This window comes from Melozone crissalis, unplaced genomic scaffold (assembly GCF_028551555.1).
Source record: "Melozone crissalis strain CALT ecotype California unplaced genomic scaffold, PUWL_Pcris_2 ptg000004l_1, whole genome shotgun sequence".
Classification (NCBI taxonomy): Eukaryota; Metazoa; Chordata; class Aves; order Passeriformes; family Passerellidae; genus Melozone; species Melozone crissalis.
This window is the reverse complement of record NW_026535782.1, coordinates 6057072-6081810: the sequence shown is the minus strand read 5'-3', so window position 1 is coordinate 6081810 and position 24739 is coordinate 6057072. Positions and strand designations below refer to the sequence as shown.

General features: G+C 42.0%; 1 protein-coding gene across 1 annotated transcript in view; it reads right to left on the bottom strand.

Annotated features, from left to right (window-relative positions):
- CDHR3 (cadherin related family member 3) overlaps positions 1-24739 on the bottom strand; it is a 33798-nt gene that overhangs the window by 5210 nt on the left and 3849 nt on the right. The window contains exons 3-16 of the mRNA XM_054276491.1: positions 21014-21182; positions 18646-18731; positions 17572-17666; positions 17363-17467; positions 13243-13391; positions 11740-11929; positions 11274-11436; positions 9716-9815; positions 9459-9557; positions 8628-8854; positions 6958-7129; positions 5154-5398; positions 1914-2095; positions 369-382 (exon numbers count right to left, since the gene is read on the bottom strand). Coding sequence (XP_054132466.1) covers positions 369-382; positions 1914-2095; positions 5154-5398; positions 6958-7129; positions 8628-8854; positions 9459-9557; positions 9716-9815; positions 11274-11436; positions 11740-11929; positions 13243-13391; positions 17363-17467; positions 17572-17666; positions 18646-18731; positions 21014-21182 — 1996 coding nt within the window. The remainder of the gene's footprint in view (positions 1-368; positions 383-1913; positions 2096-5153; positions 5399-6957; positions 7130-8627; positions 8855-9458; positions 9558-9715; positions 9816-11273; positions 11437-11739; positions 11930-13242; positions 13392-17362; positions 17468-17571; positions 17667-18645; positions 18732-21013; positions 21183-24739) is intronic.

Sequence of the window (24739 nt, the reverse complement as noted above, 5' to 3'; positions counted from 1 at the left end):
AATGATCAGAGAAGTGATCAGAGAATGGGGAATTAGACTGGAGAGGACACTTGAAGGTGCTATAGATGGATGGGATTATTTTTTAACAGATAGATAGCATATAAATTGTGTGTGAAAATTACACTCATTCTTTAGCATCTATGCCAGAGTACCATACTACTCTGAATTTGGGTTTTGCCTAATAGTTAATAGATTTGAAGATTAAAAAGGCCATGAAATCAGGCCTTCCATAATTGGCCAGGATTATCTAATCTCAGTAACTTTCTACTGTGTCAAATTTCTATCTAGAAATTAATTTACAGATTTTACACAGAATCGTAAACAAGGTCTTATTTTTAAACATTAAAATATAGAAAAGAGGTACACACCTGGAGCATTTATCCTGTAATGAAAAGAAGATTAAGAATGTAGTTAAAAATTGTCATGGTTTTCTCTACAAAAAAAAAAAAAATTTATTCCCTTTCACTTGGCAAGAAGGATGTGTTTCCTTGAGTTCTGAGATTGGCTTGATTTATTTGGTTTCTGATTTTGCTTTCATAGAAAGCCTGCATCATTTAATGCTGCTCTCAAACAGGAAAACAGTCCTGAGCATTGCTCTAACACCTCTTCAAGAAGGAATGCTCTTAAAATAATAAAGTCTTGTTGATGATAGCATAATGGATTTATATAATCTGGAAAAATATATTTTCAGATATTGTCATTTTGTTCCATCCTGGGAGGAAGGTCAATTTTTTGGGTCTGATGTGCTCAGAGAATGCCTTTTAAAATATTTGAAAGGTTATAAATGTTTTTGAAAATATAGAAATTGCTTTTTGATCTGAGACCCCAGTCCCCAATAAATCATTTGCCCAATTAATAAATAATAGCAGTATCTTAGATTCATTTGTCATTTTTATCACAACCATTTAATGCTTTGCACACATGATCTGAGCATATAGTCACAGTCATTTAGTAGTTCTTTACATTTAATGTAACTTCCAAATTGAAGTCCAAATCCTGAGAATCCTTGTAGAAATCCCTTTTTTTTTAATCCCAGCCACTTAAAGGACTGCTTATCTTTGTTTTGTGAAGTACAAAGTCAATTTAGAGGCAGTCTGGCTCCAGCCCACTGAGAAAGGAGCCAGCAGGGAACTCTCCACTTCCCACAGTGACTCAGAGCTGGTCCCAGGTGCTTCCATGCCTTTTGCCAAGCATGAACACTTAGAGGTAAGCTTTATGGGCCAGAGCCTTGTAACTGGCTTGGTAAAACTCCAGGAAATCTGCAGAAGTTTTGCCAGAACAATGAATTTGGCATGAACACCAATATTTGCAAAGGACACTGGGATCTGTAGCTGAGAGAGAGGGAAATGCATCCAGTAACTACCTAGATGGGAGCTCCCTTGGAGAGGGGGTCAAATGCAAACCAGAATATTTGTGGTCAGCACAGTCTGGCAGTGGCTCCAACTGAGCCTCATGAGCATAGCTGCCTTTAGAGGTTACAATTGCTAATTCCACTCCTACCTTCTTCTAATGTTAATGTTACTAAACTCATGAAAAAAAATGCCAGGCACACATTTCCTTGAGTTCATATCATTACCACCCATTAATATCGCTGTGTTAGCATTTACTGCAGTGCAGCCATGCTGCTAGAAAAGATTCAAAGCAGCAACATTATCATGGCAGAAAGGCTATCTCTGTTACTGCCAGGGGGTGCTGGGGCTTGCCCAGAGTGCCCTTTGGGGACTCACAGAGAGGTGCTGTGTGCTTTCCCTGCCTGGGGGCAGCAACTGTGTCAGCAGCAGGAGCCCCAGGTACAACCCACACTGCTAGAGAAGATTCAAAGCACTGATACCATCATGGCAGAAAGGCCTGTGCCCTCTCTGTCACTGCCAGGGGGTGCTGGGGCTTGCCCAGAGTGCCCTTTGGGGACTCACAGGGAGGTGCTGTGTGCCTTCCCTGCCGGGGGGCAGCAGCTACGGAGCCGGGTCAGCAGCAGGAGCCCCAGGTGGCCCAGCAGCCCCAGGAGCAGCAGAGCGCCGAGGGTGACCACGAACGGCACATACCACGCCGATGGAGAGTACAGGTTCTCTCTTCTGGTCACAACAGTGACACCAGGCTTTTAAAACAAGACAGAAGAGTTCCTCAGGGATGCATACTGATACCAGTGTCACCTTTCATGAGGCTGAACTTCTGCACTGAGGCAGCCCAGCTTGGCCCGGGGCCCGGCAGGTGATGGGCACAGGGAGGTGAAGGGAGGCAGGGACTCGTGCCATGTGCCTGCCTGCTGACTGCCAAGGCAGCTCCTTGAACCCCTGTCTGGGGGGGTCAGAGACCTTGGCACTGACCCCTGTGCCTTTGATTCAGCCCTTGGAAAAAACAATAACCAACCTTTACATGAAGGATTACAAGCCACAAAAGTTTAAGTAGAATGACAGTGAATTTATCACAGGGTGAATGGGGTTTTTTGGGTTTTTAGAATGGGGGTACAGGGGGCAACATGGAGGAATCCTGGCATGTCCAGCCTTTCTCCTTCTTCTTCTTGGCCTCCATTTTCTGCTGTGATGTTGGCACTTTTAGATTGGTTTAGAGTAGAAGCTCACTGTCTAACATAGGTGATAGGTATTGGAATGTAATTGTAAATATTGTACCTGTAGTTTTTATTATAAAAAGATAACACTGCCTGGGAGGCAGGCAGAGTGCCTCTGACTGTCTTGCTGAGCAGACCTCAGCTGGACAGGAGAAAGAATTTTATAACTAAGATGCAATAAACAACCTTAGGACCAAGAACTGAAGAGTTCTGACTCCTTCTCCAAGTGCCGGGCTGGGAAAAGAGACTTTCTAATGTATCTCGGGGTCACTCTGACCAGAGATAAGCAGAGATTCTGAGAGTGGTGGGGTTTAAGAGTCTCAGGTTGCCTGAGAGGCTGTAAGCACACTGGTGGAGGGTGGGCGAGTTCAGGGAATACTGCCATTACTGAGATACTGTTTTCTTTTTACCTAAGGCAAAACTGGAAGTAGGTCATCTTCACTGCAGTAATCATTCAGACTGCTTTGTAAGAGGAGTTGAACCCTAAGGAACTGGGTTATTGTATAAAAAGAAATGGAACTCCTTCTTTTTTACCCAGTGACTCGTTCCAGAAGGAAAAACCACACTTCCTGAGCAGTTGCAATCTCCCACATCTTCCTGCGTGTCAGGAGACATCTAGGAGCTGGCACATCACTTGGTGTTAACAGCTCATTCATTAAGGTCCCATCATGAAACTATTCTCACACATTTCAAAAATTACTCATTCACTCTACCTAGTTCATTACCTAGTGTGGTACTATTAGTTTTGATCACCTACTGAAGTTTTTATTTAATTTTCTGCAAGACATTTGTAATCACGCTGAGTATGAATTTGAGCAGGGTATCTATTTCTTTCCAGTTTAAGGATAATTTTAAAATAATCTATTTAGTCTTGTCAAAAAAAGATACATCCAATCCTTAGAGAAATGCTCAAATAATCTCAATATCACCACCACCACTTTCTCCTCACCTGGACTGAAGTCACAAGTGACATTTTGTAATGGGGCTTCTTTTCTACACTACCTAAACAGCTTTCCAGTTTCTGACTCATTGAGCTGCTGCACTGAACACATGTAAAGAGTAGTGATGGGAGAATTTGCTGTATTGGAAGTGCTCTTCTGGAAAATAGCCTGCAAGTGGAAGGCTGATATCTCTGGGGAGACAGATTTAATGCTGTGGTATGTGGTTGAGGCTGTTTGTAGTTGTGGTGAAGCATGGGAAAGAAATACAGAATAAGTTTTTTCAGCTTAACTTTTCATTTCCACATCAAGTTCGGGGAGTAGAAGGCAGTGAAAAAAATCATTTATTCCTTCCCAAAAGATCATTAGATAAGAACAGGGTTATTAATCAGTCTGAAAATTTGGAGCTAAGCATGTTCAGAGCAAAGCAACCAGATTTGTATGGTCTGATCTGTGTGGTATGATCCTGCTGTTTGCAGGACCCTTTGGTTCTGGCTCAGTTACCAGAAACCTCCAGAAGATCTAGACCATTTTACAGCAAAGGCCTCTTTTACCACTTCACTTGGATATTCCTGCTTTCATTCCTACATGCAAGAGAGAAAAGGATAATGCCATCTGCAGGCAGACGGGGAGTGGATGGACTGTGGATGAGGGAGGGTGGTGCAGCAAGGCATGACTGGTACAAGGATGGAGACAGAGTGGTCTGTACCCACAGTCTGTGTCACATCTACAGACAAGACAAGAGCAAGCTCTCTGCACATCCTGCACCAGCCTGAGGGAAATCAAAAATTGAACTGGTAAGACAGAGCTCAGCTGGAATGGCTGTGCAGAGGGGTGAACAGGATTGCTGGGACACAGGCCCACATCTCCACAGGATGTGCAAGGTAAGATCCCACCTGGGCTGCCAAAAGCTGTGCAGGCTTGCTCAGCTCAGCCATCGACCATCATATGGGCGTGGAGCTCAGGAAAGACCCATCCCACCCCTCTGGATTTGCTGTCTGAAACCTGCTGAAACTGCAGCAACACACTGAGCTGTGCAAAACTGCTTCATTTCCTGACATGCTGCTCCAAGTTTTACACGACAGTGACCTCAGGTCTGGAAAAGAGACCCTTTTAAGTGATGAGGATTTGTTGTTGTTGTTGCTGTTGTTGTCTGTTTCAACTGTGATAGCCACAGATTAATGTGGTCCAATGATAAAAAAGCACACAAAACTGCAAGGCACATGGGGGAGTGAATAGTTATGAATAAAAAAAGAAGTAGTGCAAAATGCATGAGGTAATTTTAAGGTTCCAGGCAAAGGTTAATCCCTGCTCTTTTCTTATTAATAAAGCTGCCAAAATCTTTAACTTTCCAGTTGTATGGTAATGGCAGCATGCCCAGTCCTTTGGCTTCCTGCCCTTTTTGTTTTAGAAACTGAAATACAAAACACATGTTATGACTCTGTACCTGGGACTAATCCTTCATGACACCAAGCACATGAACCACCTCTGGCTTCATCATAAGAGCAAAAGGCTCAGAACCTCCCAGGACTAGATGCACTCCAGGGTTTTGCTTTCCTTTTTCATACATCTACCCTCTTCTCCTTACTCCTGTGGAGATTACACCCTAAAAGAAATGCAGAACTGGACAGAAGCTTTAGTGAACTTACCGTAGTGGTTGTGGTAGTGGTTGGGTTTGGGATAACTCTGATGCTTAAGGTCACTGTTCCAGTTTTAGTTAAGTGTGTAGTTTTGTCCCTCACAGATACTAAATTGTCATCTGTTATGTGGACACGCAGACTGTAAACCCAGTTTGTATCAAGTCCACTCTCATAGTCAAACCTTGATGCAAGAATCAGACGAGATGTGTTGGAGCCAGCCCTTGGTGAAAAGGTGAAATGACTGTTCTCATTGCCTGCAAAAAGGTAACACCAAGATGCAAAAAAAATTTACTTTAATCCCACATTAAAGTAAATGTGTGTAACAAGTGGTGAAGTGTGGTGAAATGTCAATGACCGGAAGGGCTCCTTGATCTTCCTTGTACCACATAAAATCATTTAAACCAACACAGTCATAAAAGCATCACAATCTAGAATAAGATCTTCTATGGAACATAGTGGAGAGGAGGCTGTGGAAACACTTCATAGCCACAGGGCACACAGGAGGTCACCTGAATGACCTGAACTTACAATCATGGGAGCACCCAACAACACCCAGCTGGGGTGAGGACCCTGCCCTGTGACAGGGCTCATTCCAATACTGGGGTGCCCCTGGAGTGCTGCTCCAGCCCCTCTCCAAGGATTCTCCCTCTGCCCAGAAGAGGCCTTTGAAGAGAGTTAATGGCTCAGTGACACTAATTCCCTGCAGTGCTTTGTCAGCACTGTGGGGCAGGGAGGAGAGCTCAGAAATGCTGGCTCTCTACCCCTTGTTTTCTGTCCACTGTAGCTGGAGAGATGCTCATGGCCCAGGCTGCAGGCAGAGCAGCTCCAGCTGTTAGGATATGGACAGGCCACATATACAGGAAATCAGAGCCTTGAAAAGGCACCAAATGTGCTTCAGTTTTGCTCTTGAGGCCCCACAGAGATGAAGAGTTGACATGTGCTCGAAGGCCATGCCTGTTTTATAGCACAAAAAGGGCCATGAGCTACTCTGTGGCTTAGAGGCCAATGCATGACACAGCTCAGGTCTGTACCACCAGGACTGGGCCCATGATCAGACACTGATTTATTAACACAGCCATGCCAGTTGTATGGAATCGTGTGTCAATACTGTGTCTGTAGAGCCCCTCCTTGGCATCAAGGGACTGCGGTAGGACAGAGATTCTCTCTTTTGATGTTCACAGCTTTTTTACTGGCCCCTGGACAATCTGCTCCCTCCTTCACAGCAGTCACCTCAGCAACAAAAGAAGGAATTGCCCCAAGAGAGTGTTTCTATTTTTGTAAAGCTGAGTGTCATCCGACACCACTGCAGTTCTCCAAGTGGATGCAGCTGATCATGAGGTTCAAAGAAGGATTTTTAAAAGAAGGGTTTATTGCATACAGCATGGACCTATGACATGCAAGTTCAAGCAGTTGTTTTGAACAGTGCACCACCATCTATGTGATGGTGAGATACACAGAAATACAGAACTTTCCATCGTTTCTCAAGATTTACTCAGCTGTAATTGGAAGGGAAATTTGACATCGCACACCATCCCAGCTCATTCTTCTGAAGTTCTTGTCAACTATAATTAATAGCCTATTGATAAATATGGCAGGCAATCCAGCTTGCAAGGGAGTGGTTCTAGCTGCTAGCACCTGAAGCACCAGTAGCCAGCTTGTGGAGAGGATCAGTGTAATGATGTGCAGATCATAGCTAGCTCACCATGAAATTAGCACACAAACTATGTTAGGTATTTGTTTATAAATACAAGTGAACTGTCAGCATTTGGTATTTTTTCCCACTGTTCCCAGCTCGCCCACTGTGACACAGTACCTTCATTAATGAAGTAACGGAACGACCTGGGATCAGAATCACGATCTTGACATTCAATCCTGAAGCCATTAACGTTGGTCCCAACAGCTAAATCAACTGGGATTTGAAGTGAGAAGAAATTGGGTGAACAAACTGGTTCTTCATCATTTACTTCCAAAACATTCACAGTTACCTGGAAGAATAGAGCAACAGCAAGCTGAAGCTGCTTCAGTGTGCCAGGACAGAATTTTGCTAATTTCAGAAACTGTTTGCTTTTGCCCATTTTGTTCTTTTGATCAACAACAGTTGAAGAGCACTGAAGTCCCCTTCCAAACTAGCTCCTGCCAGAAAATGTCTGTGATCATTTGTCCTTCAATTCTTCTTGTGATCAGCATTTCTTCTGGGAACAGGTTCCATAAGCTGAGCCATCTTCCAAAAGTGAAGGCTTTTCAAGCTGATATGTCTCTTTGAACAATCTGAATTGCGTTATAGTGAAAATGAGAAATAATAATAGTACCACAGAATCATTAAACTCCCTTCCAAAACTCTCAGTTTGCTTCACAATCATTAGTTATGCTTCTTAGCATATTTAATAACCATTTAGAGTATGATCCATGGAAGGAAAAGTGTTTATAGACTGTTCCCAGTGAGAGAGAAATGCTGGTAATGGCCTCCTGCACGGGTAGGAGCACCCTGAGTAGAACCAGGTGTGTTTGATGTCACCTGGGATTAGTTAGCTAAAAGAAAAAGGTTACCCTTCCCACAGTTCTTCTTTCTAATGTCAGTTTGTCAGACAACAGACAAGCTTGACATTGGTAAAAGCTTCTGATGCTGTTTTCATTAATTGTCACCATAAAACATTGTAGATGATAAAGAGATTAAATACCTCCTCGATAGCAGCTCTATGGGTGGTGCTTGGCTGGAATGAAAAGCAAGCCTAGTACCTGTGTCACCCCCAAGAGATGTGTAAAAATCAAATGTAAAGCAGTCATGAGGGAGAAAGTGTGAAAAGAAGTCAAAAGGAGCCTGCCTGTGAGGGACACTGCGATTCCTTGAAAAAAGTTACTGTAAAATACCTTTGTGGATATAGCATCTGTGCTTTTTCTGCTGAATAAAATAGGTCTGGGCAGAAAACCTAAGCCCAACCCTGCTATTAAAGCCACATCCTCTCTGTACCACTCCCTGAAAACAGCTCTGCAACACAATTCTCACATTACTTTGGACACTTTCCAGGGAAAAAAATGACAAACAAAATCAAAAGTATGTTTGAGGGCCAAGGGACACTACAGAGACTCCAAAAAGAGTTTACCACTAAGCATGGCTACAATTAGATTGTGCTACCTGGCCTCAAGACCCTGTCCTTTTTCTATTTTCTAGTACTTTTGTAGCCATAAAGAATAACTTAAATTGTCTAGGACACAGAAAACAACTTCACTGTCCAGGTAAAATAAGAAAAAGAAGTCTGAGAAGTGAACACCACAGTCAAAAATATTGAAATATTATTTTATCCTTTTTGTGAGAAATAAACCAAGACTGAGTAAACAACACCTCTTTCATCTGAGTAATATATAATTGGGCAGGGTTGCACTTGCCTTTTACAGAAAGTGCTTTGCCCAGTGTCTTACTGTTCTTGCTAGGAAGAAGAGAGAAAGATGTAGGTAAAGGTGAAGTAGTAGAGTGGATTTACTCACTGATGCTGTTGTAGACTTCTGTTGGTCTGAGGCCTGGACTATGAAAACATGTTTCTGAGTTGTTTCATAGTCTAACCTAGCTAAAATCCTCACATCTCCTTTCGTTGGGCTGATCCAGAAGATATTTGTGTAATCCCTGGTGCCAGCTCCAGCTACAATGGAGTAAGTGATGACACTGGGTGGCCAGTCCTTGTCTGTGGCATGAACTCTTCCAATGCTGGATCCAACTTAGAGACAAAAAACCCCATATTTCATTAACATTTAAAGTAATACAAGGCACAGATGAACCTGAACTAAAGATGTGGTTAGAGTTTTTCACCCAAGAAAAATAAAGCAATGGTATGATAAGCACTGTTTCCCTTGGTGTGCTATGGCTGCCCTGTACACGGGCTGCTAACAATAAATGCCAAAACACAAGAATGTATAGGGAACCTCAGCAGAAGTGCTCCATGGCTGGGCCAAGGGAGTCCTCACTCATCTGTGTCAGTCTGTAAAGGTTTCTGTGCACCACCACAGTCCCTCCAAAAGGCTAATTTAGCACGAGCAGAAAGACAGTCTAAAACAAGACATCCGAGTTCAGTTCCTGGCACTGCCACAGATTTCTTGTGAAATTGCTGAATTTGTCTCTGTCTCAGCTTCCATCTGTACAACTGGAGTTTTTGCCAGTTTAGTCTATTTAAGGGTAGTAGGTGGTTGCATGGTGGAGACCCTATTTGAACTGGAACTTTGAGCCATTTGCCTCATCTACATATATGAAAATTCATTTGGAGCAAAAAGGCACTTAACAACATGGCAACATTGTTTCTATCATTTAGGTGCTACTTACTGTACCTTTAGTAATTTCTGAAACACTAAATACATAAGATAAATTACGGAAGACTGGAAAAAATTCATTCAGTGGCTTTATCCTGATGTAAATGTAGATGATATCTGGAAATATAACAGAAGATTAAATCAGAAGATTAAATCATAGTTAAGTATGGCTGTGAAATTTTCTCATGCATATATTCAAAATACATATGGTATTCCTCTCTCCATGATGTTACAGCACAGAAAACTATCAAAAGAAATGTAAAAGGGATACTTGCTTGAGTAGTTAGGATGGGCAATATCTTGCACCCTGACAGTCAAAGTATAAACTTCAACTCCTGGATTATCTGGGTTTTCTAGATCAATAGTTCCAGTCATCTAAATAGAAAGGAACATAATCATATTTGTACCTCCATACATTAAGTCACAGTACACATGATGACAATTACTCTTTTCAACATTCTGTAAGTATGATCTCCCCCTAGGGTATATAGAACTGTTCTATAGGAATAACACAGACTAATAGTCAATTCCAGGATTGAATTCCAGGCTTTTTCTACATGCTTACGCTTCTGCCCACAAAATTTCTTCCCATTTAGAGCAGGAAGTTTAATCATTTGGATGATTAGGTCTTGACCTTTTGCCTAGTCAATGCAAAGCTTGTGTAATGAGCTGGCTGTTTGTGCTGCCCTTCCTTGGCTCAACAAGGATCTGCAATTGCTAACAGTGATAGCTTGAGCTATCACCTGAGCTCATGCCTGCAGACACTAAAAAAAGGTATCAGGTCCAGCCATGAGTGTTTGCCCAGGAACCAAGTTGTTACTAAATGGTGGCTCACAGAGATTTAAATCCTAATCTTCTGAGCTCTCTATCTTGCTGTGGAAGCCTCATAAACTTTGGGGCAGTGGGTCTAGCACAGAGGCATCCCCTGCTGGCTGTCTCTTCAGGGAGGCTCCTGGAGAAACAGGTTGCTTGGTGTAGTCTGTTACATTGCACATACACAGGGATCAAAGGCTTGACAACAATCTTATCCTGTGCAGGAAGGAAAATGCTTTTTATGTTGGCAGATGAAGCAGCTAAGAGTGTTCTTATTGACAAGGAAACCTCAGTTCTAAAATTAAAGTAAACCATACAAAATCATTTTACTGCTCCTGTAGCACTCTTGACTTTTAGACAGAATGCCTATTTTCTGTTGTTTCCTTTTTTCTGCAGTTGCCCACGGGGGTTTTTTTAAAGCAAAAAAACAACCACCATTGCACATGTCCAGGAACTGGTGGGGTTCTGGCCAATGTCAGTTTGCCAGCAGCTATCAGCATAAGGAATCCATATTTTGACATGCAAAATCACAGAAGTGCAAATCCCACCACACTTTTGTGAAAATTTGCCACTCAAAGTGATTTTACGGTTCTGACCAGTTACTGAGTGTGAGATTTCTCAAGTATTTAAATTCTTCATGCTGAATAGCAAGGATCTTCCACAGTCTGTCATGAGTAAATGAGTATGAAATGGCATCAAATTTCTCTGTTTATCCATATCAAAGTTGGTGCTTCACACTCCCTAAAAAAGAATTTTTTTTTAATCGTATCTAGCACATTTATTTAAAACTGAAGAAAACACTCTCTGCTCACTAAATTCTGTAGAATCCTTAGAAAGCATCCTATCTAGGGGTATATAGTTCACAACCAGTCAAAACAGTCATTCTCCACATCACACCTACTGTGAAATGGATTACAGTAATTTTTTTTCTTGTACAATAAATCTAAAAAATCCCTTTTAATATTTCATAAGTTGACTTCTCTAATGGGGTAATCTAACATAAAGACACAAATGACTGACCACAAGTCTTCCAGTGGACTCCAGAGCAAAGTTATTGCTTCCAAAACCAGATAATCCAGTGAAAATAAATTGGTTGTTTGATGGATCAGCATCAATATCTTTACAGTAATTTCTAAGATCAACATGAAATGCCCCAGGAGCGGTATTTTCATTTGCTTCTTTCCTGTTTAAAACAAACACATTTCCCGTCAAAGCAACTCATATTTCTGCTTTTGAACTCTTCATATATCACAGGCCGAAAAATTGATTTACTTTTTAAATTAAATCCTAGATCTAAATATGCAACCATGGAGGAAGCAGCCCAGACAGTGACCCATGCATTGTGATGGACAGCAGCCCTGCACGATGGGCAGGCTGGTGACAAATGTCCCCTGGAGTCTCCAGCTGTAGGTCTGGGGCTGTGCCCTCGTCTGCACACAGGCCTGGGGCAGCAAGGCAGCACCAAGGCAAGGAACAGACTCCATACCTGAAGGCAGAAGGATTGCATTCTGGGGGGTTGTCATTGACATCCTCAACAACAATGGTGATCTCCATCTCTCTGGCATGGCCGCTGCTGGGGCTGTCCTCCGCCCGCACCACCAGGGAGATGTTGGGATGGAGCCGCAGCGGAAGCGCATCCCGGTCGATCCTCCCGGCCACCTGCAGCTCTCCAGTCGCTGCCAGAGCAGCCAGGAGTCAGACATTCACCATGGGGGGAAGCAACAAACAGTCATGGTGTATGTGCAAGAGGGCAGGGCAGCTCAACAGAAAGGTAGCAGAATAAAAACAAGCCTTCTGTTCTGTGCAAATCATGGTGGGTTTAGTTGCTTTTTTAAGTGATGCAAAATGGTTCTGAACATTCTGGGTAAGATTAATGGCTAGATACCCTTGATGAAAAATACACATGGGAGGCCTCAGCAGAGGGTTTGTAAAGCATTCAGGTCTCCCTTGCTCTCAAGCTTCCAGTGCAAGCCAGAGTTGAGTGCATACACAGAGCATCAAGGACAACAAGCTGCTGATGCCTGTGCTGTCCTGGCTCCCTAGCTAGTAAAACAGCTTCTCTTTCCACTGGTATCATTCAAGCATCTGTCAGCACGTCCAAATCTACTCACAGATCAACAGAGCTGTGACAGATTGTGAGAGTGCTCTGGTCAGCCACTCACTTAATACTTTCTTTTCACTTCTGTTAGCCTCTGTCAAAAATAGAAGATTTTTATGGCACAGTACTATTCCCAGAGCACAAAGGAGTTAAAAGAACAGTGCACACATCCTCTGCATTTTGGAGTGTAATGAGGAGGAAGGTGGCAACACAAGGCCAAAGAGCATAGGGAATCCAAAGCATTTATGGATCATCCCGATCCCCCACAGCACTGTGTTGTGTGGCACTTCTTACAACTGTGATAAACAGATCCAAAGCAATAGCAGACAAGGAGCAAAGCTGTCACTGAATGCCAGCCCTGGAGGAAAAACCCCTGGGGAACGGATGTACAGAGCCCAGAGAGCATGAAGAAGATGGAATCACCATGAGAAAGCAACTCCTTTGAGGAGGCTCATGAATGGAACAATGAACTTGAGGTGTAGATTTGCTGTGCGCCTCAGTGCTAGAGAGGATTTCAGACAGGAGGGAGGACATCACGGTCTAACTACCTGCAGACATTTCAGGAGCCCCAGAAGGGTCACTGCAGCCCTCAGATTAAAAATAAGTCAGCAATCTTACTTCCACTCGAGGAACCATCACCCATGAGCCACAAGTCAGTATTTGTCAAGAAGTCACCTTTGGTCTGCTTTTTTCAAGATAGCTTATCAAGTCTTGGCCAGCTGACCAAAGAATTGCACTTTCTTATAAGGGACTGAGCATTCCTTATTGCTATAGGGAGCCACTAAATAAAATAAGTCTATTTAAAACTAAGGTAAAGATAATTTCTCCAACAGATAGTCTTTTTTTATTTTATTTTTCAGATGTCAGAAGTCACATTTTTGTTTGTCTGACCTGGATTTATGGAAAAACGTCTGTCAGATGACTGGATACTGTAGAAAAGTCTGCTGGGAGAATCTCCATCATCAGGATCTCTAGCTGTTATATTGGCAACACTGGCGCCTGGGCTTTGCTCCTCTGGAATCTGGTATATTCTTTGTTTTCTACAAGATAAAATTCAGCAAAGCACACATCTTGTTTGTAAGGGCAGCTGATTACAGACTTAGCTGAGAAGCCAACTGTAGCAGCAGAGCCATGGCTGGGCTGCTGGGCTCAGAGATGGCTATTTGCATGTCTGGATAAATATCCCATCCATGGGTTCTGCCAGATGGACATGCAGCAGTAGCTGAACTGGCATGTGGTCATGGCACAGCCACACAAGCAAGAATTCTTCCTCTATAACTTTTCCACAGTAAAAGCAATTTGACTTTCACAGGACCATGGAAGCAGCACAGGTAGGAGGCCATTAAGTCATGTCATCCATCTCCCTAAAGAGCCACCAGCTCAAAGAGCCATTTCCTTTAATTCCCTCATTTTGCAAGAGAAAAGCAAAAATTACAAGTAATGTAGTTAATCATCTTTTGAAATAAGTGCCGGAGCCTTCTGGAGGGCAACAGTATTACAGAAAAACTGAATTGTCACTGCAGTAGGCCAAGGCAGGAAGGAGCATTCGTCTGGGTGCCTAACAGATGAACATGCCTCAAACTCCCAGCAGCATCTGTCTGTCTGATGCATTTTACATTGGGAAAATGGTTCTCTACTGGTGCTGCTTGGTATGCCAGTGCTCCTAAATTTCCCATGAATTGAGTTTTATTGGTCAAATATTGCCAATGGCAGGCAATTGTGCAGGGTTGCTTACAGTGGTGGCAGTTTGATGTTCACACAGGTACGCAGGTGGACAATTTCAGTACTTGTACCACATGTGAAAATAGGCATGGGCCAGGACAAAAATGGTGCAAGGAATTTCAGATGACTGATTTATATTACTGAAACACACACGAACTCACATGCATCTCCTAATTCTAGAACTCAAAGGGAGTTGAAGATCCTCAAGAGTTCAAAAAACATTAGAAGTGTGTTTCAAGACTAAATACTTTTTGCACTTTTAAAAGATGCTATGCTACCACTTAGGTAACTGCCTGCTCTGTAGTTCCCAGCACAGGAAGACACGAGTCCTTTGCTGTTCTCTGAAGACACACATCATGGAGCACTCAGCAATTGGAGCAGAGAATTGCACAGACAGAACAGAAGATCCCATGTCTCAAGATATCCACTCACAATTTCAAAAATGGTTATGGAGACACGCTGTCTTCAACTGTTCTGTCAGTTCATATGAAAAGAGGCAAGCATACAGGGGAGAAATCACAGAGGGTTTTCCCAGTAAAAAAACCTAACTTACAGCCAGAAGAAAACAAGGAGGTTATGAAGCCTACTGTGTCAGTTATTCATGAAGTTTCTGGTCTTGGCATTGAGTCCCTTCCTTCCTTATTGTCCTGCTGCTTCCAGAGTCACGCAGAAAGAAACAGATCCCACTCACTCCCACAGCTCTAAGCGGTTTTGGCCCAAGGTAGGAAACTCCCCAGGCCCCTGGGACCCCAACTCCAACCTCTCTGTGAACAGCAAACTCACCCCAGCTCCACCCTCACAGCCCTACCAACCCTTCTGCACCCTGGTTATCCCATCCCCACTAGATATTTGGGGAAGAAATGGGGCATTATTGGGCACACCCCCATAGCACAAAGCACCAGTACAGCTGGGGAGGAGCTGGGGCCACTTCCTACACAGCTGTGTCTGGGATGTGTCCTGCTGTCCATCTGTCTGCCACCTGCCAGTGGCTTTGTACAGGATGGCTCTAGCAGACCTTTTAGTCACTGCCATGTAATTGCAAAGGAAGCATATGCTTGTTTTCTTGTCTTCTCCTTTGTTTTCCTGACTCCACAAGTTTTCCACTGATTTTAACAGCAACAATTTCAAAAGGATGATTGCCAATGTAGTGTTGTGAACACCAAAACCAGATGTGCTTGCAAATACTATGGGAACAATTAAAAAGACTCTTTGAAACTCTGTTATTGACAGCTATGATTGGGATAAAATAAAGGAGGTTTGCTAACTCCTCGAGTTTCCCCAGCTCTTACCCAGCACTGATTATTACAATGTCAGGCAGTACTCAGCCCCAGCATGCAGCTCTCACTGTAGCAGGGGACAGGCCATACACGTGCATAATAAGGATAGATCATCAAGTGCAATTTAATCTAGAGTTCTTTACAAACTGAGCTGCTCTTTTTGATCTGTAGTGCCAATCTAAAAGGGAGAAGATTCAAATCAATACCAGACTCTTTTTGTGCTACATGAGTCTTAGGTGTTACAGATTCTCAAGTCACTGCAGTTTTCGCTAATTCAAACAAGTAGATAAATATTTAAAAGAGCTCTTTTAGCATTCCATACACAAGGATAAATACACAAAAATGGCAAAATTAGGAGGGAATAATCAGTCTAGAACACAATGTGCAGACAGTGGCACTGAGAAGAAGATTCCTTATGATGCCTTAAGTTTCAGCTTTCATATTTTCCAGATACTGCATTAGTATATAACTCTGAACTTCATATAAAGTGTTAGCAAGTTCTCTTCACAGTTCAATTGGACAAAACAATCCTTCTTCAGCTTGAGAACTAAGGACACCATTGCAGCTTCATGCCCCAAAAGGATAAAAAACAGGGAACTGCAGAGAGCAGTCTGGGAGGATGGGACTTCATAACCTGAAGGTGTAATTGGACAATGAACCCCAATATGTAAATGGAATGAAACCTCTAAAAGTGTGAAAACTCATGACCGGTTGTCCATCTTGGGTGTAGCCTTGGCTGAGTTCTTGTACTGCCCAAGGTGTATCCTCTGAAGGCCTTTTAATGAATACATACTTTATTCCTTTAACTCTGCCTAGTCTTTGTTCTAGGCAGCCTCCCAAGGCATCACTCCTGCTTGCAGAAGTACAGTAACATGGAATGAGTTATTAATGTTCATGTTTATTGCAGACATGAGGTTCAAGTATTAAGTAGGTAGCAAAAAAAAAATAAAATCAACAGCAACAGCAACAACAATTCATGACTATTTCTAACGTTTAATTCTTTTGTTTCTTCAGATTCTTCACCCCTTTATCCACCAAGGTCCAGATCATTGGCCTCAGCCCAGGAACCATGCATTGCTCTGGGTTGAGACAACACCCAGAAGATTGTTCCAAACAAGTGGCTGGAACCTCCTGGCATGATGGCCCCAGGTGCTCTCCTGTCTCCACTGTTGCAGAGGTGGCAGGAGAAGAACCATCATAAATATTCTCAGCAGGGACCTTGTAGAGTCTCACAATCAGCAGACACAATGACAGTGCCTTAAATCCCATCAGTGTCTCATGCAAGTGACATAGATAAATCAACAACAGAGTCAGATCAGCTGTAGTAATTGTCAAGCTCCTGCTTCAGAAACAACCATCCATTGTGCTTCCCAGAGCAAAACAGCTTGCTTGTAGCACATGCATATTTGTTCCCATTTTTCTAAATTCTTAATATATCCTGACTCCATTAGCCTTCAAAAACTATTTCTGACTTGTGTGTTATGACACAATTTCCTGCTTATGACACAGTAAGAGACAGCAACGTTTCAAAGATCACCAGGATTGTTTACAAGTGTGTCTGGGAAGAGAAGACTGATCAAAAGGGAGACCTTTTTATGTCTAGACATTTCTGCATGAATAACACAATTATGGTGAAATGCACACCTGCATAAGGAGAGAACCCTATATGATTGTATTCACACCGGGTGAAATTAACCTCCTTGTCTGAACTTGTCCATGAATCTTTGCATAGCTTTAACCTTTGTAAATGCTAACAAGTAAAACAAGCTTGTTTGGCTGTTCTTAGTGTAAAGACAGAGCCTGGAAAACTTTCAACTATTAAGAATACAAATAAGAATAAATGAGTGACATCAGGACAAAGCTTTCCAGTATAAGAACAGGACTTATAGCAAAACTAAAATACTTTTTTCAGTCATATTTTGTTGTCATATGTTAAACCCTCCCACTGGTGCCAAAGCAGTAAACCTGAGAAAACACCTACATTTTGAGGGCAATGGAAAATTTTTACTCACGTGGTAAAGTAAGGTCTTTCATCATTGATGTTAATTATATTTATATTCACTGTTCTAGTTGAGTTGAGTCCATCTGGATCTGTCACTGTTATATTTAAGAAGTAACTGTTAAATAAGAAAAACAGAACAAGAATCATTCTGCTTATGTCAGAAAACATTTCTCTGGATACTATAAGCTAATAGGCCATGGGAATAAAATACATTCTCACCTATGTGGATCTTTCTCATAATCAAATTCTTTTGTGGAAAAAATGGCTCCACTTTCCCTGATTGAGAATGGTGCTGTTGCAGGGAGCAGTGAATACTGAAATGGAGAGAACAAGAAATTAGTCTTTTTACCTTTAAACATCTCTCCATTCATTCCTATCATTGTAGAACAGGGAAAGTTACGGAGGGTCAAGCACCACAAAAATAACCTGCAAAAGCCTCTGAGCAGATCTGCCCAAGGGTGTAACAGCATTTCTTTATTTTCAGCTTCCTATGCCTCAGATGTGTCAGGGTTAGAGGGCACAGGGAACTCCCTGCCTTTGCTTTCACACACAAAGCAGAGCTAAACCCCCACAGCTCTGCCTCCCTCCTCACCAGCTCAGCTTCACTGGGCAAAGGCTGAGCACAGACTTCAAGCTAATTGCTTTAATGAATAACACTAAACATTGAGGCAGCATCTTCGGGTTCAGTTCTTGAATGTACTGTATTTTATAAAGCCAAACTAAATAAAGCAAATTCTTAGCTAAATGCAGTTACTTTCCCCCAGCTACCAATGTATCTTTCCCCACAAGTTTTTCTGAATACCAAGAGTATTTTCAGATCAGCCAACACATTTTCATAACTGAAGGTAGATCACAGTTTGTCCTGGAATTGTCCAAAACCTGATATTCATTTGCCTTGTGATTTCCCTACTGTCTCATTTAAGAGAATTTAAATTGTGATACAGAAGGTTAAAATTTTTACTTACTTTTAGTCACTCTTATCTACAAGAAACATTTTGTAAGCCTTTTGTAAATTTTAAATTCACAATTTTTACTGTGTCTCTGATTAACTATATCAAATTCTGCCTTCAATATCCCTTAATTTAGGAAGGCTGAGAATTTAAAATATAGTTTGTGTCCAAGCATTAAGGCTGCTTTTTCTTAGTTTAGTACTGAGAATGCTTCTTTTTTTCCAGATTAAAACTTTTCCTGTGTTTCTGATAAGGAAGGAAGTTGTTGAAAGATGATGGGAATTCACATTTCAGACACAGCAGATTATACAGTCTCTGGAGTTTTTTGTTTAATACAACTTACTTGGAGTTTTGCATTTTCAGGATCAGCTGCACCAACTTGGTAAATGCGTTCTGGAGGTGTCCCTTCCAGCACATAGATCATCACAGCTGCATGGATGTAAGACTAATCGTTATCTGAATAAAGCAAAGGGCACAGCAGCAAAGAGACTGATGCACTGAAGCTGTCAGGATGTATTACTGCCTGCTGCTTCTTCTCTCTTCACAAGTGTAATTCCAAAATCATCACAAAGATCACAGATACTCAAAGGATAAAAAGAAACCAATTACAAATCTCTAAACAGGCAACCACCTCTGCAATATGAATTGTCCCTCCAAGGCAAAGACTGATCTTCCCTGATGGCCTATCTTGAGTTGTTCACAGGTTATGGAGTAAATTGTGCATTTGGGCTACATCTGTGGGGGTTTTTACCATGCAGATGGGAAGAATGCAATCCTGTACTAGGTCCTCACCACCATCCCCTTCCTGTACACACCCCGTGCCCTGCCAGGAGAGCTCAGAACCTTTCCTCTTCATTTCTGCTTTTCCTTTACACCTGTGAGGCAGATAATTAGCAAATGGTCTGCACTGACTTAAATTCTTGCTTTGCTAAGGCTGATAATTCAGTGCAAGGTACATTCCTTTCCATGCCATGGATTCTCACAGCTGGGCTATCCCACACTGGACCACTGGCAACAGGCTCATCTCTCCTTGGGCAGAGCAATTAACAGGACAACAGATCTTCAGATCACATCATTTGCTTTATGCCCTTTTGTGTCTGCTGGATCTGCTCTTTCTGGACTATTAATTTCCACTGTGACCCCTACTGACTGCTGCTCCTCATCAGAGCAGTGGGAATCCCAGAGCAGCATAATGAGCTGTTCCCAGAGGACAACAACATGAATACAAAGTTTAATGAGAGGGAGATGCTTTTTCATAAACAGCAAATGTGCAATTAGTGTCTAATTGTGGCTGGTACTGTTAACTAAAGCCACACAGTCAGACAGATCAGACATCTGTGCTCACCAATTTATGGCAGCTCTAGCTGAGAGTTAAGCTGATGCCTTTATTTGTAACAAGCTCCCACGTAGTGTGTTTCATGCTGTGTCGATCCCTCCAAGTGTCAGATTTAATTATTATTAGATTCCAGTGGCACCCATGATATGCAAGACATCAGCTATACCGAGAAGATGACACAGCCTCTTCCCTGGGGGAAGCTAATTTGCTTTACAAACTAAGTATTGTATGGAATCAGGGATGTCAATGTGCTCAGGAGGCACCAGTGAGGAGGGCTGAATGTGAGCAGGCTGCTCTGAACACATCCCTGAGCAGCAGGAAAAAGTGCAGCCAGTGTGGTCAGTGCAGACCTGGGGGGTTAGCAGCCAGCTCTGAGTTCCTGCTACAAAGGGATCACAGTTTAGCATTTTCAGATATTTTTAAACTGAATATTGAAGTATGCTTGGCCATACAGTGCTGTTAGAACAGCAAAAGTGTTCAAACAGGCTCTCAGTATTTTATGTAGTGAACTGAACTTTTCTGTCTGCACATGAACACATAATAAACAAATCATTGTATTCTGATGCATCTGGTACAACTTTTGCAGGTCTTCTTCATTAGTAAATAAGCAAGGTAAGATCTCAGTGAGTAAGACATTTATTTCCCATCCTTTCTGTCAATGGCAGTGTCACTCACACCAGGTACAGCACGACTTGCAAAGCCTGCCCTGGCCACAGCTGCAGCCCAGGCTCTCCAGCCCCGTTCCCAAGGCTGCTGCACATTCCTCCCCTGGCATCTTTGCCCCTGGTCTAAAAGTAAACTTGGTTAACATCAACTGCCCCATGTAGGAGACAGAACTCTCTGCCTCTTTCCATTTGTACCACCATAGATCACAAGCTCTGAGGTCTCACTCTTAAGACTGATTTCCAACTTACTTCTCATGTGAAGGTGTAAATGCAATATGCAGATATAAAACATCTGCAAAGCAAGGTTTTATGGTTTTCTCACATAAATTCTTGCACATCCACTATGCACTTGTTAAAAATACCTTGCTTGTCCAGTTTCCAACAAACTACATACTCAATGGTCATAATCCCAGAAAACTCCAAATTTCTAATTTTAAAAAATATGCATTTATTAGTATAATTTTTTCTTTTAATTCTTCAGCTGCCTCAAAATGGTTAATTTTTTTTTTTAAACTTCAAGAAAAATAAAAGGGCATTTCCAAAGATAAAGCATACCAACACTTTGTGTAAAACAAAGCTGTGTTCCTCCCTTGTTTTCCTAAAGGAAAATGCCTAGACTACCATACCTACAGGCACTGTATAAGATCAATTTTTTTAAGCTGATGTCATCTTTTCAAGTGTTATTCTTCTAAATTCTACCATCATCTTACTTTGAGTTGCCATATTTCCTCGAAATACAGGATGTTCATTTTTATCTGTTACACGAATAGTCAATATGTTAAGGTCAGTCCTTCCAGTTGTATCTTCAACAAAAATCTGCAAATCAAAGCTCTTTGGCATAGTTTCATAATCTAGGATGGGGTTTCCAGTGGTAATAACCTGAAAATAAAAGATTGTTATTAGCACATGATGCAACAGATGGAACTTACAGTCCAAATGAGAGAATACAAATAAAGGGACACTTTCAATCAGTAAAGAGTGAGTGTTTAAGATAATCTTGTACTTGTTGGCACATTTCTCAACAGTGGCAAAAATGAGACAGAAACAGAGTAAAGAGACCAAAATGTGTGGCTTTGTGGAGTAACTCAAAGATCCTTTGTGTGAGGAGCAGTTTGAGGAGGAGACAGCCTGGAAGAAGCTGCCCCACCTCACAGCTCTGTCTTCAAGCTCAGGACTATATCTTGCAGGTACGTGTCTGCTTCAAGTGTTTTCCTTTCCACATCATGCTCCAAAACTGCTCAAGGTGTGATGACACTGAGAATTCAGAGGAAACCTTGCAAGACACAAGGGCAGCTTCACTGTTTCTGTGAAATAGGAACATGAGGAGGAAGAACTTTTACTTGAAATAAAGAGTGTGGAGGCAGGAGACCATATAGTCTAATAGCTACCAGAACCTTCCTTGTGTAACCTGTATCTGGGAGAAGACTTGCAGGAAAATCACAGAAGAAGGAAACTTCATGGGTACATTGTCTGAGAGAGGCACCAGAATTGTTTGGGGAAAATGATGAACTAATTGAAAAAATAACCTTGAGTTTTGCAAGATTGATAAGGCAAAATTATTTTGTTTTGGGGATTTTATTTCAAAGGCTTCCAGCTCTGCATATTGCCTTTTAACAATGGATATGTACTAGCACAAGATTGACATTCTATGAAAAGAAGTAAAGTGCAATCATTCTGGATTTAGGATGAGTCCAGAGGAGCAGCAGGATGCTTAAAGTTGTATGCCTCAATCTTCACTGCTGAAACCAATAGATTTTCCCTTTCTTGGACAAGAAAGGAAAAGGTGACAGTTCCGTTTTTTGTGTGGCTAACAAACTGTGAAACTTGAACACAGTAGCAGGGTGCTGTGAAACTGGAGAAGGAAAACTGTTGGGGCTCATGAGTGTATGTGACAAGTAGCATGTCAGTGTATTTGCAATACTGCAGAATAAAGGAGGCTGAAGAGCTTCCAGAAGGAAAACAATGAAATAAATCCTTGGGTTTAGATGAGATGCTGTGGGCCTGAGGACAAACACAAAAGTGATGCCAGCACAGTTAGAAGGCAGAAGTCAAAATAGAGACAAATAACAAAGAGTTGGAGGGGAGTGAAGAGAAGCACAAATGTTTTGTGCCTTCTGGTACATAAAACAGCTTCTGTTTGGAATCTCATGGATCTTTTTGTTACAATACTGCAGGAGAAAATAACTGTGGCCTGGATGGTCTCCTCTCCTCCTATAGTACAGATACAAGTTTCCCATAAAAGTGAGGCTAACACAGAAGAAACATTCTAAAAAGCTTGTCACAACAGTGGAAAGCTTGATGTTCAAAATGAATGTTTGATGGAGATCTAAATACCATAAACACATACAATGAATTCAACATTTTAAAGTGTCCAGTTCTAAGCAGAAGTTATGTGTTCTGCAGATTATCCCTCCAGTCCACAGCCAAATATTTTCATTGGTGATGTAACTACAGCCAGACTAAATATGTCTAAATACACATCTCCCACCCTCCTTTATAAATGCCTTAGAAGTGAAGATGTGAATCTAAATTGCCTCTTCCTAAGTTGCTTTTGAAGCTTTTTGGGAACAGCATGCCACTGGTGTAGGCTGTGAGCCAGAATTCACCTTTCCTTCAGGTAGGAGCAAAGCTCACTGATAAAGGCAGGAGTGCACACACTTGTAGCAGCTGCAGGCTTCATGAAGGGGGATCTAGAGTCACCCCTAAACTATCTAATGTCTATCACTCATTCCACATGAGAATTTCACTGCTCCCTGCTCCACCACCGATATATTCAATACATTCAGAGAGCACCACTAAGAGCACCCAGGCAGTTTCAGGCAGCAGCAGGTTTTTATACATTCCACACATCTTCTGCTCCTGAGAACCTTCAAACAGGAGTAAGGCGAGGAGTAAGGGACAGAACTGAGATCTCAGAAATTGTTACTTTCTCAGAAGTCTCAAAATGTATCAAGAAACGTGATATTGCTTTCTGCTGCTGCAACAGGGCTAAATGTGCTTCATAAATACTGAAAAGCCTATTCTAGCAGGTACTTAGTAATCTCATAATTCATTCATGAAATACTGCCTTCTTCTATATCTTAACAAAGATTTCATGGCAGCAGGTAGAGCTGAGGTGTCTGGTTTTGGAACACATCACTTTTTGTGAAATATTGTTCAGATCTGCTACAACATAGCATAAGTAATTAAAAGTAGCAATCCTCATCAAATAAATTAACTAAAACCACCCATGTATTTATCCTTGCTTTATAAGCTGTAATTAGCACTCCTCTGCTAATTTGCAGAATTTGGATGTAGATTGCTTTATGATTTTTTTCATGGCTGGTATTCTCTGGCTCAAACTCTTTATTCTAGTCCTCCGAGTGACTTAGGGAATGTTTAAAAAAGCAACAGCTCAAGCAGAACACAAACAGGCTCACAGGCCATTCTGGTAATGTGGCTGTGGTGTGAAATGGATACAAACTGGCACTTTGGAAGAAGCTGTCTCCAGTTTCCAGCTTTTTTGGCATTCATTTTCATCCTTGTGTCACCCTCCACTGTTCTAGAACAATAATTTCTCCATCATCCTTGCCATGAAAAAAAAACCAAGAGGGACTTTTTTCTGTTATTTTTCCTCCATATTAACTTCTCAGTCCCACTCAACATGCAGCAATATAAATTCTTGTGTGTCACAACATAAAGATGACGTGGGATCGGACCAAGCAGGTATATAAAAGGACTAAGGTTTTTTTTGCAGCAGAAGCAGAATTAAAGAAGCTCTTTAATTCAAAGTGCCAAAATAAAGCTTAGGAAGGGAGTCCTACATTATGGATTCTCTGTCAGCAAAGCCAGTTTAAGGGGTGTATCCATTTCCTTCTGATTGTAACTCCTGTTACACAGGAGTCGAGGAAAGAGCATGAAGCAGAGTTTGGGGAGGTTTAGGTTACACATCAGGCAAAGGTTTTCCACCCAGAAAGTGGCTGGGCATTGGAACAGCTCCCCAGGCCAGTGGTCCCAGCACCAAGCCTGGCAGAGTTAAAGAAGCAATTGGACAATGCTCTCAGGCACATGGAGTGATTCTTGGGGTGATCCAGGAGCTGGATTAGATAATCCTGAAGGAACCCTCCCAACGCAGCATATTCTATAATGCTATGGCTCTATGATCTCTTCAGCTGACCCAGTCCAGGTATTTGTACAGTCCCACCCTGTGCTTCACAGCTAAAGATGGCTTTTGTGAGAGGTTTTTTAGCCATTTCACTGACCTGGCTGGGGAGCAGTAAAGAGCCATCAGAGCTGGCACAGGTGAACTTTGTGCTCTGCTGGGAGGCTGGAGCATGGGAGACACAGCAGTTCCCTGCAGGCTCATCAAATCCATGAGCCAATATCATAGCCTTACTTTTTCCAAATTTTCTCCCAGAATCACCAGCAAAGAGAACTAGAAAAAAAGCTGTTGTATC